The 16,108-nt window shown below is 32.2% G+C and overlaps 2 protein-coding genes across 2 annotated transcripts in view; one reads left to right on the top strand and one right to left on the bottom strand.

The window, feature by feature from the left end:
* The window catches only part of pk (prickle), a 232,882-nt gene that overhangs the window by 96,859 nt on the left and 119,915 nt on the right, over positions 1–16,108 (top strand). The window lies entirely within an intron of this gene.
* On the bottom strand, positions 8,499–12,098 carry LOC106616422 (uncharacterized). The gene is made up of 4 exons (XM_070107784.1): positions 12,015–12,098; positions 9,298–9,453; positions 8,964–9,131; positions 8,499–8,706 (listed from the first exon to the last, which is right to left on the bottom strand). Exons 1-4 carry the CDS (start codon positions 12,096–12,098, stop codon positions 8,554–8,556), a joined length of 561 nt encoding a protein of 186 aa, XP_069963885.1. The 3' UTR covers positions 8,499–8,553.

The raw sequence follows: 16,108 nt of genomic DNA on the forward strand, positions 1-16,108 counted from the left end.
TTGTACATTATTTTAATACAACAACAAAAAACCATAACAACACAACAAATAAAATTGTCCCGTCATATTCAGTGAAGTGCAAAAACGATTCAATTTCGAGCACAAAATTTGTAGCACCTGAGCCCGACCGGCGAGAAAAAATAGTTTAACCCATCTGCCAGAGATTTCTCTTATTATTTTTCTCCTTATTATTTTATTTTCAACTTTTCATTGACACTTTTGCATTTTTGTTTGCTACTTTGTTGTCGTTGTCTGTCAACTGTCATGAATTTCTTACATTTTATCACTTTTTACCGTTTGCTGCATTTTTTAGTACGAGCATTACACCGAATTGCTGTGTTTTCAACACGTCTCACACTTAAGATGCTCTCTTAACCACGTTTTACACGCTGCGATATCACGATTCGCCAATTTTCGCGCATTTTTCGCATCCAATTGCAACTGTCACATGCACTTTTGCTCGTAAATATATCGAATGCGACGATTTCATTTGAATTCAACTGCAAGTACATGAATTTTTCAGTTTTAGATTTGAAATTGCTCCCGGTGGCTGCAGTGAACGCTACATTTTTGATTGACTGTAATAAAAATCATAATTGACAGCTGCGATATGGTGTGGACTTGCTGCTAGTTTTCTTAATTATTGCTTTGTTTTTTTTTATATTGTTGGTGGTCCTTTCACAGTAGTTCATTGGCCTTAATGATACGTGCTTTTAAAAGAGGTTTATCGATTAACCTTATCGGTATATTGTCTCTTGGTAGGTGAAAAATTATCACGGCGTACTACTTGTAAAGTCTAAGGGCGATCACAGCATCCGACAGATTTCTAACAGAGGTCGCGAACGTAAGGTAACGTCAAACCTCGAAGTGTATTTTATTCATCTCATAAAATCTAGTAGAAACTCTACGTAACCTCTATGTGCGTACTCTACGTAACCTCTATGTGCGTAAATAACAATTTTTTGTCATGCCATGTTCAACAGTTTTCAAAGCTGAAAAATATACCATATATATCTGATAGTATCGACTAGCCATTACAGCGAGAATGCCAATCCAAATGTCTAAAGATATTTAAAGTTCGATTTCATGAGAGAAATTCAAATAAATATGGCGCTAGTGATGCCACTAGTACCTAAGTTTTAAGAAATTAGTCTTCAAAATCGACAAATATTCCTGCTAACATTGCATATTATTTATTTTTTTATTTATTGCATATGAAATTATCAATCTTTTCTTATCCGCATTTATTTTAATCCATTCTTCTTCTCAGGCTTTTGTTTCATAAAATTTAAATTTTTTCTGAAGGTCTAATATCTATTTTTTAATCCCTCTTTTATAGAGTGATATTGAATAAGCGGATCTTAAAATTCTCTTCTTAATATTGATTGTGTCATTAAGATTTTCAACAATTTGGGAAACAAAAAACAAGTTTTGATATCTTATTTCCGTCATATCTCTCTTTATCTATCTATCTACTCTTTCGAAATATTTAATTGACATTTTCTTCAGTGTATACATTTCAGCATGGCACTACTCTAAAATGAAGATAAAAACTAATTAAGATCTTTTGAAAAAGATTTGCATCAAGTGGACATTAACATAGCAATAGACATAGACATACTCGTAGACATAGACATAGGCATATGGTAGGAATAGACTATAATATGCGTGCCTTGAGGAAATATCGTCGAATGTACACGAAATATTCAAAAATGAAAGCAAAGTGGTTCCTTGAAGTTAATCGACATAAGCTTACCTACAACCAATTGGATGTATTCTCGAAGATTGGATGTTAAAAAATTACAGTATTTTTGCCAGCATAGTTCTTCTGCATAGCTCTTCAAGAACAAAACTAATTATACCGGAAGAATAAAATCAGCTGGTTTCTATTATATTACATTTTTCGCTTCAGCTTATTAACTATATAGGTCATCTGTTAGATTTTTATTTTTAATCCTATTCTTTATGTTAATAGAGTATAATTTTTCAGAGCTTGGAAAAGCTTGAATTTCAATTTTTAGTTTATGATGGATTTATTTAAAGTTCAGAAAACTCACTGTTTTTGAGATGAATGGAAAATCTGGAGACGCATTTTTTTTTGGATAAATTAAAAGCGATATCATAGAGTTCTTTTATAACCAAAAGCTATATTTTCTTTTTATCCTCAAAACGAATTTTAAGGGTTTGTTATATCTCAAATGATTTCTTGAGTCCTAGTACTAGCTTTTTAGTCGTTGTTAGATCCACACTTGAAGCGATTTTATTGTTGTCTCTGCTTTCACTTTCAATTCTTCAATATGTTATAGCACAAAATATTTCCGGCAGGGTAGCTTTCAACTCCAACGGCAAACAGCTATTTATGGCCTGTAGTTATGATTTAGTGGCTGTTTACAAATATTATATAACAGTTTTATGTTCAGCCAGCACTTAAAGTCGTTTTAAACATATGTACTTGTAGATGTGTCTGAACAAGTTTTTACATTTACAACGGCATTTGATTGCACATCTATATTGACTGGCTTTATGACAGCGCGATGTCAAAATTAAGTTGTTAGATTATGTTATCAACAGATATTATGGCGGAGATCTTTAATTACTCATATGCATAACTCCTGCAATAGATTTGGTGGTCGAAAGCTGATGCTTGAACAGTAAACAGAATTAAAAAACAAAAATAACACAAAAAGATGCAAAAAATCCAAAACAAAAACCAAAAATCATAATAAACAAGAAACCCCGTTAACTTCGGCAGCGTCGAAGCAGTAATACCCTTCACAGATGAAAAGCTTTTCCATACAAGCACATAATTTCGATTGTACAGTTTGTATGGCAGCTATATGCTATAGTCATCCGATCTAAACACATTTTCTTCGGAGATTTCATTGTTGTCTTAGATAATATAATAATACATGCCAAATTTTGCGAAGATACTTCATCATATAAATAAGTTGTCCTTACCAGGGTTCGATTTTAATAGTTAAGTTTGTATGGCAGCTATATGCTATAGTGGTCCGATATCGGTAGTTTCGACAAATGAGCCGCTTAAACAGAAAAAAGACGTAAGCAAAGTTTCTTAGAGTTATCTTAAAAGAGAAAGAGAATAATTCGCATATATACAGACAGATGGACGTGGCGAAAGCGACTCTGCTCGTCAGGGTTTAAAATGTTTAGGGTATAAAAATGGTTAACAGCATGAAAATGGTTTACCGCATATTTGTTTATTTTGTATATTTGTGCCGCATGCTGTTGCTGCCACAAAGTCGCTTCAAAAATGCACTTGTTGCACAAAAAGCAGCCAGCAATTAAACGTCAAGCGCCAAATGACAAACCAAATAACGGTGATTGCAACCACTGAATTACAGCAGCTCATAAATGCACTTGGCGGCTCATACTTGTATATGTATGACTACATACATACATAATACAAGTACAAGTGGTTGTGTACGCCTACATTTACAGCAAGCACATAAAATGGCAACACGTTGCTGCAATTTCGTTTAATTAATTTTTGCCAGCAAATTTTACACTTCTATTCTGCGTTGCAGTTCACTCGAAATGGTTATGCTGGTGGTATAATAAAATACTCGATCATATGACCATATAAAATTGTATATGTATGTGTATATTGAGATGACATATACAAACATAAATACACAAAAGAAGTCCATGATTTTGTTGAGTTTATATTATTAATACAAAAATCGACTTACATTGTTGTACATATGTATGTATGTATGTATGTATATTTAGTTTATGACACATAAAAGTCTATGTGTTGAAGAGTTATTGACTTTTTGCAACATGTTGCATGGTTATAATTTTTGCCAAAAATGTCTTAGCTTTTTACTCTTTGGCATTATTAGTCATTAGCAGTTTTTTTAATAATTTTTTTTTTCTTTGTAATTGCTTTATTACAATTTATATCAGAATATTCAATGCCATCTTGTACGTTTTTACAAATTTATTGACAATATAGCAACTCGTATATATAAATTAGGCATGCAAGGATGATATTTAGATGAAACATTAAAAAAATTCCAAAAATTTTTAGTTTTACCTTTTTGCTCTCAGCTATGATATAACCTGAATAGATGTAACATTACTTACTTACTTTTAAAGAAAAACACATTTTCTGGGCAAAAGATTCAAAAATAGCAATTATTCAACTTTTCGATACCATTATCATTTAGTATGATTTATTTTATGCTTCAGAATAGATTACAATTTTGGCGATTTCTCTTCAGCGAGCATTGTCCTGCGAATTGAGAACAGAGAAAAATATTTTAAACAAGATTCGATGTATTTAACGCGTTCCTTTGATATCTTTAGAATGTCAGCTATCTCGTGCTGTCCTATCTTACGCTTATCAAAAATCATTAAAAGACGTGGTTATAGTCATTCGAGGACTCATTGCAATGAGGATATATATTTGGTCATATGTCGAAGTCGATTCTGAATAAGTAGGAATTTAATCTGCTACTCCTAGCAACAGAGTTGCTTTGCATCCTCCTAATTCGTTTGTGTTTGCGCTAAAAGGCTCCATCCGAACTCCACCTCTACGGTCCCCAGTAGCTCAACTAGACAGCATGACTCCGAGTCTGATCAGCCCCGCCCTCCACAGTGCGTTAACCACCCCAGCGGTATCGAACCCACCTACACGTCATTGCTTCACCATCCGATCCATTCCCTAGCCAAACCCGACTCAGCAGTCCGGTCATTGTCTGCGGTGTTCATATGCCGTATAATTGTGAAATATGATTTTTTTGGAATATAATATAATATTAGAAACAAATTGATTCAAAACATTGTTGGAAGATAAATATTTAAATATTTAGCGGGATAATACAGCTTTCTCAGATTTTTATAAAAGATAATCGCTTAGCTCTCAAAATTTTATAATATGTAGATTTGACTTTTTTTGTATTTTTTTATTATATTTCCTCTAATTACATTATTATTTTTCGGCATGAGTATTTTCCGTGCTCAAGTGAAGACAAATTATATCTAAAGCATCATCTTCTGCGAATACCCTAGACCCATACCTTCATATTCTCTCCTAACTGGGCTTTTGTTCTATAATAACAGTATTTTTAGTTTCGTCAACAATATTTTTCGTTTTACCCAGCAAAAAATATTGTGCAGTTATTCCTTTATTAATATTGTATCCGAAGCTGTTATTTTCTTCTATTGATCACTGCTTTAAATAACGATTATTTACTCGGAAAGATCTAAATATCTGATCTACCATTCATCAACAAGGGAAAAGCGAAAAGGATGAATGAAGAAAAGTTAGTCTGACGGCCACTATACGAGTATATGTCCGACCTTTACAGCAAGAAACCTAAAAATCTGCTCACAGCATGGAGGATTAGGGATGTTTTAAGTTAAAAAAAGTTTTACCAGCAAACCTCAGCTGGATACTATAACCTGCAGTACTGTTCTTGAAATAAATGGAATTCGGGATTGATTTTTGTCCAAAGCAACATTACAACCCCAGAATAAAATGTTTAGATCGGACCACTAAAGCATGTATGTGTGTCATACAAACTGACCGCTCCAAATAAAGATAAACAGCTTTTTATAAATTCTATGCTATAATAAATCCACATAAATCCACCTGTGATTGATATTATACTTCGTTGTAGCTGAAGTTAAGTTAAGAAAATCACCTTCTACCACTGAACCAAAAATATAACTATGAATATAAGTTGTTTCACATTCCAATTTTGGCAACCGAATTTTTTTTTGAAGAACTTCCAACAAAATAAATTACGAGACATATTTCACTCAATACAAATCAACGAGCAAATTTGAATTGTTTGACAGAAACACGTCAACACAACATCAAAGTGAACAACTGCCAAACGCGGCGAACCCACTGCCAAAAAATAAAACCGCAAAATATTACACAAATATGCCATCAACAACATTCATAACTCAGCGGGCGCAATGTGGCCTTTGAAGAAATTACGATGACTTGTCACACAATGCCCAACAATGTGAAGTCAAAGAGCCCACGCACCAAATGTCGCTACAAATTTTCACATGAGACACACGCACACACATACCCACTTAAATACACATTATTTGTTTTTGTTGTTTATAATAACTCCGTTATTGGCGAATTAACGCAAAATGAAGCGATTGGGTACCACGGCGTTATAGCGGCGTAGACCATTGTATGAAAAGGGTCCGAAGGTAACTGAAATGAACGCAATTTTGTCGAAATATCTTAGGAAGTGGGCGGCAAGTATGTAGTACGGGTTTATAGAGGGTGCTCCAAAAACGCTTCATTATGCAAATAATTTAATTTACTACTTTGATGCACGAAATGGAATGGAGTAGCTTGAACAGGCGAATATAAGTATACCATATACTTAACTGCGTAAACATATGAAAAGTAAGGGCATGCAACTATACAGCAAAAACTCTAAAAAACATACAGAATATAATAATATTAGATTACCATATATTCATAATTCGGTTTCAGAACTTTGGTAAAAAATGTCATATATATCTTCACGCTAAATTCCCTGCCTTTTCAATCTGTAATACCTCTAATGAAGAATATTCTTTTTTTGGAACCATGCATCACTGGTGAGAACTAATTGATGACCTCAAAGCAAGCGTATAAATATTTATTCGTATCGGCTCACCAGCATACTCAAAGATCTTAACTCATTTTATGTGTAGTATTCATATCGAGATCAATGTTACCTATCTTCTAGGTTGGAGCCAAACGTCGTCCAAATTTAACGTTGAACTGTTTAGTCGAAGTGAGCGAAATTATCTTCACTCCAAAAGCGACACTTTTTTTATTAACATAACCATTCAACCAAAAGTGAGCTTCATCGATGAATGTCTAAAAAACGCCCGATTCTTGATACTAAACTATCTACTATATATCAATATTTGAGGTTAGTTGTCTCTCTGTCTTCCTTTTTCGTTTTTTTATTTAATTAAATAGAAATACTCCAAAGACTAATTATCATCAGATCACGCTAATATGATTTTCTGTCGATCTCTTTATCATTTCTGGAAATACACTTTACAATATACTAAATAATAAGGATGTACAGGTTAGTTGTGAAGTTTCTGCGCTCGAAATGAAAAAATACTGTTTTTGATACGAAGTATATTTCTTTGTTCAATATAATCTCCCTTTACTTCAATACACTTATCATTGGAAGGTCCAATAATTTTATGCCGTCTACGGCTGTAATAGCTTCTTCATTCGACGAAAAACGCTTTCCCCTAAGGAATTGTTTCAGATTTCTGAAGAGGTAGTAGTCGCTGGGGGAGCCAAATCTGGTGAATACGGTGGATGCTCAAGCAATTCGTACTTTAATTTTTTGAATTTTGTCATTATTAAAACACTTTTGTGAGCAGGTGGATTGCCTTGATGAATTATGATTATTACTTGATATGCGCTGCAAACCAGGTCTTTTCTCACAAATTTTTTCACCCAGCTGATCCAAAAGGCTGCAATAATATTCACAGTTTTATAATTTTCCTTAAAACGTCCCCAATTATGATGAGACATTTGTTTTCGGATTAATGCCTATTAGCAATTTCACGCTTAGTTAAACTTGGATCTTTACTAACAATATTATGAACTGGCTGAATTCTTTCTGGAGCGGTTGCGGTTTTTGGTCGTGCTTCGCGTGGATTGTCTTCAAGCGACCACGTTTAAATTCACCAGCCCAAAATTCAACGGTGCGTTTTGAAAGTGAGAACTCCTTATACACTTCTAACAATTGTTCATAAATTTCCTTTGCTTTTAAACATTTCAAAACAAAGAAACTAATAACTGCGCGATACTAAATTTTGTCATATTAAAAAATACTCTGACATGTCAACTTCAAATGGCTTGTAAATAAAGAATTCGTTGACAGAATGGCTTGTAACTTTGCATGTGTTCTCACGACAGATGTAACAACTTGAGAAAATAAAGTTGAAGCTAGTAGTGCTACTTGTATTTCTTGGTGAGACCAACGAACTTTTCAACCAACCAGTATATGCCGACAGTATATGTTAAGTAAGTAACAGTCTTATATACCGACGTTTAAGTGAATCATTCATTATTTCTGAGTCTGGTTTATTTCTACATTCCTTTCTGTTACCAGAAGTAACAGAATAACGTTTATACCGAAGCGGTTCGTTTTTAATGACCAATACAATACCGGCGACTTGAAATTTTAATTCAAAAGGTAGTGCTTTCATAATTAGGAGTACTTGTAGTACTCTGGGAAATAAAATTCCAAGCATCGGCAGTGAAGCTATTCTAATGTTCGATTTGTTTGGGGGAAATATTCAATCCATCTGAATGAATAAAATTGGTAAAAAACAACGTGCTGATAAGAGGGATTTTTAGAAGTGTGTTAATAAAAAATAATATAATATTTTTTTTTTTATTTGGGTTTTTTTTAAGGAATTACGCACCTTAATTTCTTCAAACATAAATACGAGCGAGTTGCAAAACAACTCCATGTCATAATTTAAACTTTGTTTTCAACCATTAAAATATTTCTCCAAATAGTCTTAATTAATTTATTACATATCGACCGCACCAACGCAGGAACCATTTACGCGAGCCCACAATTGACCGTTTACATACCAAGTTGTATCTACGGCATACTCACCAATAGGGAATGGCAATTTCACTAAATCGCTGTTGAGATGAAAATGATCCAATATTAAATCGTGCTGAAAAAAATTTCGAAGTTTTAAAAAATAGTAGAAAATATCAATTACAAAAAACAAAAAAAATTAATATCATTTAGTGAAAAACAACAGTTTTTATATAAAAAAAATTTAATAATTAAGTAAAAAACTATTTTAAATAATTATTTCCGAAAAAGCATTTAAAATTTTATATTTTTGAATGATAATAATTTCATTTTTGAACTAGTTTTGATGACTGCATTTTTGTTAATTTTTGTTGATAGTTTTTTAGCACTTACATCATACGGACAGGTGTGGTTAATATTACTGTACTCCTTAATTAGGTTATAGAAGAATTCGGCTACAGGATTCGCTCGCGGATTTTTCATAAATTTACAACCGTCAAAGAAGACTTTATAAAGGAAAGGTTTCCAACCGTTGGCACGTTTTAGCAGGCGAATGGAAATCTTAAAAAAGTATTATTAATATTCGTATTAAAGTGGAACATTTTAAAATATTTATAGTTGTATATAGTTTTTATAATGTGAGATAAAATCAAGTATATTGAAGAAATTGAATTTTTTATATTGACACAAACATTTGTTAGTTTTAAATTTACCCCCTGCTACTCACATTCGCTTCCCGAGCCACCTCCTTGAGATGCGCATGCACGTTCATGTAACCGTCCTCACCACGCACCGCCTTCAAAAGGCAGGCTTTGAAGACTAGCTTCGACTTGTCGTAAGAGTGACACATTACATTTGAAAATTTGCAAAATGAATCACATTGCTATAAGTTAATTAGATGGATGATTATAATTTTTTAAATAAATAATTATTAATTAATTTTGGAGTATAATATCAGTTACAAACTCACCGCATGAGCCACCAATAACACCAAGGAAACTATAAAGCAAAAGTATAATTTGGCTGCAGAAAAAAATGCTAAAATTTTCATTTTCAATTGAAAACAATTCTTTCTAATTTCCAGTTAGAAAAAAATATAATAATTTATTTATGCCACGCACTGCTTGTGCCTGTGTCGATTGCCAATTTACAAATGACTTTTCGCATGCTGTCACAAAAATCTCATTAGTTGAAAATTTTCACGCACCTAATGATTTTTTAATTACTTTATAGTGGAACTACGCATTTTTCACATAAAGTTTTGAGGTAGATTGGATGTATTGTTTTTCAGCCATCCCTAAATTTGTTGTATTCTAATTTAATAATTGCATTTGGCTGACACGCTGTCGTTCTCCCCATCAATTAACACTGTTTTATGATTAGCGAGTATATAAATGAAATATATTTTGAAATTTATATGTAAAGTGGAACTTGATTATTACCGAAACTGTTTTATTTCAGTAAAAAAACAAAAACTGTAAAATAGTAGAGTGGGATCTATCTAGTGACGAGAAATTTTCTGAACCAGAAACCTGTTATAAACTTTTTGAGATTTTTGGTGCTCAGTAAAACTAGCTCTGAATGTATACAATCTAGGTTGCTTAGGCGATTCTTGTTGATAGAAGCAGTTTATTATAAAATACAATAAAAAAATTACTGCACTGATTATGCTTTTAGTAGATACATTGTAGAATATACTGGAAATTCTATATATGCCTTTAAACTGGGGTATTCAAAGTTTTTTCTCATTTCAGACAGTTTGAATTAAATAGAACTTGATATTTTTTCAGTTTCCGTGTTTTAGAGGTCCATCATTGTCTAATTTGCGACCTACAGATGTTTGGCTATACTTAATAGATTCGAACTAAAAATTGTATTTACTTTCTTAAAGAATTATAAGGAATACCACATAACCTTTTATGAAACCATCAGACAATATTAATAGTGTTAAGATATTAATTTTGTGAATCCCTAAATAGTAGTCTAAACGTATCCTCAATTGACGTACTGGGATATCATACAAGTTAAGCTTTCTATAGTATATCTCTTGACTGAAAGTATGTGGGTTAGAGAAATAATCCATATTTTTCCAGAAATACCTGCCAAGGTAAATTATAAATTTTCATACAAAGTGTCGAAATGATTAAGGATTATTTTAAACCCATTTACTTGGAATAATAAATCGATACTTTTCTATTTTCATGAAAAATACGCTTGATTTCCTAGTTATACTCTCGCAACATGTTACTACAGAGTATAATAATTTTGTTCATCTAACGGTTGTTTGCTTCACCTAAAAGTTAAAAATATATGTATAAGTGATCAGGATGATGAGAAGAGTGTAAATCCGGGTGCTGTCCGTGCAAGCAAAGTGTGAGTACAATGGGCGAAATCGGATGACAATCATGCCTACTTTTTATATAACAAACTTTTAAATTCCATCTGACTCTTTCACTTTCCAGAATAGAAATCAAATATCAATAGAGTTATCAGAATATAACATTTATATTTTCGAACTTCCGGTCAACTTTCTACCGCATCTATCGATCCGCATGTACGAAATCTTACTGAAATTGAGAAAGAATTTCATTCTAATAACAGTCTATACTCTTGCCTAAGATGTATGAAATCAGATCAATACTTACCCTACTCACTATATATAGCAAATATACGGATTTTCAAACTTCCACTTGATATTATACCTTGTACATACATATATGGATCAATCTATGAGGTTTCTGAATGAAATTCATAGAGCGTATATTTCTGGTAACGATGTGTCATAAAACCAAAACTGGATAAAATCGGGTCAAAATATTCCCTTTCACCAATTACATTACATAAGAAAATTAATAGGAATTATATAAGAATTTCAAACTGAAAGTAAAATATTGGATATACTATAGTTTAACGTCGAACATGTGTGTTATCGATTCACGAATTACACTAGTTCTCATATACTACAAATGATCAATTTCATTAGTGCATGATGAAATTTCGATTTCCCATCTTGATGTGTTCCTCATAGGCCCCTTTTATTCCATTTTGCTTTGATGGAGCTTATATAACAAATTAAAATAATTAGCTTGATCTTAATATTAATATTTCGATAAAACAAAGTGTAATAAAAGTAATTAAGTCTACTTATAAGATACATAAGTTATAAGATACCAAATTTGATTGTCATCTATTCGGTTTTTTTGGAAAAATTAATGTTGAATTGTTTTGCAACAGCTTCAATTATCTATCTATCAATCAAACTACTTTTGCCGAACCGAATTCGATGAACCTTATTTTCGAGTACTTATTCCACTAAATCAAGTCGTTTGTGATAAATAGCACGTTGAATATTGACTTCTAAAGCTTGAAGAGAATCTGGTTTATTGCTAAAGTCCAATAAATTCAAATAACCCCACAAGAAGTAGTGTAATGGTGTTGAATTACAACTTCTTGGAGGCCATTCAACATCTCCAAACTTTTCTCGCAATAATTCGGTTGTTGCAGGTGCTGTGTGGCACGAAGCCCCATCTTGTTGGAACTAGCTGTTGTCAACATCAACTTCTTTCAATTGTGGCCATAAAAAGTTGGTTATCACCGATCTACACCGCTCTCCATTGACAGTAACGGTGTCACCAGAAGTATTGGCCGATGATTGCACCAGACCAAAAACCACACCAAACTATCAATTTAGGTGAATGTAATGCTTGTTCATGAATAATTTGTGGATTTTATTCGCAAAAGAATAGACAGTTTTATTTATTTACCACAACACTCAAATGAAAGTGAATCTCATCGGAGAAGATGATTTGCTTAAAAAGATCGCTATCGTTTTCAAGTTATTTCAAGACAAAATTAGTTCTTTCTTCTATCGTATATCTTTCAATGATGAAATTGTAAACATTGATGAATACAATGGAAAAAAATGGCATACCATGACATATTTAAAATGAGCGAAACGAAACTTAGAAATCATATCATCCCTATTGGAAAACCCGATATTTTTTATTTTGTAGTAAAATGATTGGATTTTTTCATTGTAAATATTCAAAAAAGGAAAGATTTTACTGAATATTAATACATGCTTACATAAGCTTATTCTGCGATATTCTCTCAAGCGGAATTTATAAGTTTATTATAGAGACGAGTACCTTTTTAAGTATTATTTCCTTTAAAAGTTTGAAGAGAGAAAAAACAAGTTGCATCCTAGAATTGAAGCCAATATTTTTGAGGATTGAGAAACACTTGAAAATTCATGCACAATTATCATTTATGTGAGTTTAGAAACGCAAAACTCATTAAAACTGTAAAGAGTTAAATTAAAAAGGGAGGAAAGAAAGAAGTTGTTAATTTTAATAAGACTACTCATAACTGGAATATATGTATGTATATTGGGGCAAACATATACTAAATGTACATTATATCCTTTAATAATTACAACCTCTCATAAATATTAATTCAGCCCTTTAAAAGCTTCATCTATAAGCATATTTTTTAATCAAAGCACAATCCCCCAATTTCGCTTAATTCTCACACTTCTTTCAACATTTACAATTACACAAAAGTAAGTTTTCCTCTCCATTATTTTTTTCTTTTTATTAAAATGTTGCTAAAACGGCTGATGTCACCATCGTCACATCCTTTAACCCCCCATGCATTGCCTTCAAATCGCTCATCATCTTTTTCATTATTGTAAAAAATCCAACAACAAAAAATACAAAACGCTACCAACACCATTTCCATAAACATTTACACACAGCATCATCAACAACACTAAACAACCAAACGGCAAACGGCAACCAACCAATTCCCAATACCAATCACGCCACCGGTTATGCAACAAACAGACAGCACAGGCACCAGCAGCCGCGAAAACATTACCATCATCGTTGTCGTCAGTAACATCAGCATAACCATCAACCTTAAAAATCAACCCCAATTGATGCGGCTGAATAGAAAAAACAAGTAGGAAGAAAAAATTACTTTTTTCTACGCACGCATGTGATTACTTTTGTACGTGTTGTTGTTGGTATGCCGTTTATATTGTCATTGTTGTTGCTGTTTAGTAATCATAGCATTCTGTTTAATTAAAAATTGTATGTGGCGCACAATTCAGCTATTGTAACCACACTTTGAATACATGCTTACAAAAATACATATTTTTATGTTTCTATATATATAAGTACATATGTCCGTATGTAGTATATAGTCAATATATACATATGTAAACATTTCTTTTTCACAAACTTGCTCATTAATTATTGACATTAATTCTTATAATTTAAAGTTTTGATTTAAGGTTTCATTAAAAAAAAATAAGTTTTCGAGCTTTCCAATTGATGTGGTTTTATAGTCGAGTGTCTTCTAATTAATATTCCGAATATTTCTTAAAAACTATTTACTCAAAAATGCATCTTCTGAATCTAAACAGAATGTGGAAATGTCAATAAAGTTGTTCAGATACTAGCTATTTTCGATTACCTGAAATGTGGAGAGTGGCGAATCGAAAAAACCACTGGTATGGATCACATCGACTGATATAAACCTATAGTGATATCAAAGCAAACGCTTGTACCACTTTAATAAGGTACTCAAAAGTTCTATATATTGTATTGAATCCAATTATAAATCTTTCTTGTTTTATTATTATTACAAAACAACAGGATTCGAGCATAGCGACTGACAAATCGAAGACGACTATTGTCAACTTCAAACTATAGCTAACCTGTCTTGGGATTCAGTCACAATCAACCAGCCTTGGTGGATTCTTTGTTATTTTTAGTTTTACAGAAAAAACAAAAAAAAATTCCTCAACTAGTTTTGTAGAATGTTAACAAGTTGGTGCCCCTTGGCCGAAAAAACCTGAGTTCGGTTACAAGGAGACGACGTTATTGTAATTGAAGATTCATTAGAAAAGCCGAACATAGAGTATTTCCTTGTTTAAAAATGGGAATTGTTGTTAAAATTGGCAACTAAATTTAAAAATGGGGCTGGAACCGTGCTTAGGAGCAGATTATCAGCAAATCTTGGAAGATATAATGAAAATCGTTTCTGGTAATGACCATGTAGTTTCTGGTGCAATGCTTCATTTTCTAAATCTAAGTGGCCTCTAATATCATATTCGAAGAGAACAAATTTGAATTTGTTTAATTAAACTGACTTTCGGGTCAAAGCTTGCAAAAAGCAATTGTCTCACAAACATCGGTCAGTAATTTCGATGATTTTTCTACTTTTTTTTGTTTTTTTGTTAGACAGTTTCCGAACTGTGGATGTGTATCTCCATCCGTATGATTTGTATTGGCAGTTCATCTGGCAGTTTTATCAATTGCTAATTTCTTTTGTTTGGTCGCGGAATACTTTTTCAAGGTATACTTATACTTTCTTATAAGCAAATCTTCTCGCGCAGTTAAAGTCAGCAATTCAAAGCTTACTTTTAACATATGTGCTATTATCTAACCGCTTACTGGACCAATTTCTTAGTCAAGGTAGGAGGTGCCACATCAGACTTTTCAGATTTCAACGCTTTCTTCGGCTCTAATTCTCATAATCAGTTTAAGCACCTTATGATATGCACTTTCGGTCTATCAATAAGAAATATTTGTTTTCATTTATGTTCTTGTACATATTTGCCATAAATTTTATATGTAGTGCTATTCTGATTTATATAGTAGCAAAGAATATATGTACGTTCTCTGATAGTAGTTTGTCCTTAGCAAAGCTTCAAACCACTCATTACATCTATTACAATTTGGAGACTTTCTCAGCGTACACAATGTTATTGGTAGCCACTGTTACAAACTGCGCCTGCGCATATGCAATGACAAATATTTGAGAACATGCGAAATGAAGTTATGTTAAATAACAGCGTCAATAAATTTACTGTTAACGGCGGATGTTAATGAAAGTTATCTGTTAATAGCGGATGTTCGCAGTTGACGACATATTTCCTGCACTTCTCGTCAGTAGAATGTCGTTTTTAGTAGAGAATGTTTGTCACGGTTGTTGTCATAAGTTTGTTTTTATTAATTAATTATTTATTTTATTAAATTATTTGGTAAATTTATATGAAATAATTTTCTGGAATAACGTGATTTTCCATTATATTTTATACTGCTTTGAAGCAGTAGTAACATAAGCAGTAGCAAATATTGAGGGGGTTCTAGGCGAAGCCAAGCTTAAAAATAGCAGCTAAGTTAATACAGATACAACTTTTGCATAGTTTAAGGAGCGTGGGATTTATTTCATAGTTAATGTTAATTATAGAAACTCTAATATTTTAATGAATTTATTGTTATAATAATAAAAATTAATAGTTTTGTATAAAAATTTAACCCACTGGCGGTCACTTTTTGTTCAATATATTCAGATATTAAAAATAAGGTAAAAATAAAGAGAAGTAACCCTATAATAATTGTTCTGAAAACTGTCAATGAATCATATTTGTATCTTAAAAGGTTAAAAAAAATAATCTATAATTTTAAAAATATATATGGAGGTGGAAAAGGTTTGATATAACTCTTCCAAAAAATAGAAAAAAAGAA

The sequence above is a fragment of the Bactrocera oleae genome, chromosome 4 (assembly GCF_042242935.1).
Source record: "Bactrocera oleae isolate idBacOlea1 chromosome 4, idBacOlea1, whole genome shotgun sequence".
Taxonomy (NCBI): Eukaryota; Metazoa; Arthropoda; class Insecta; order Diptera; family Tephritidae; genus Bactrocera; species Bactrocera oleae.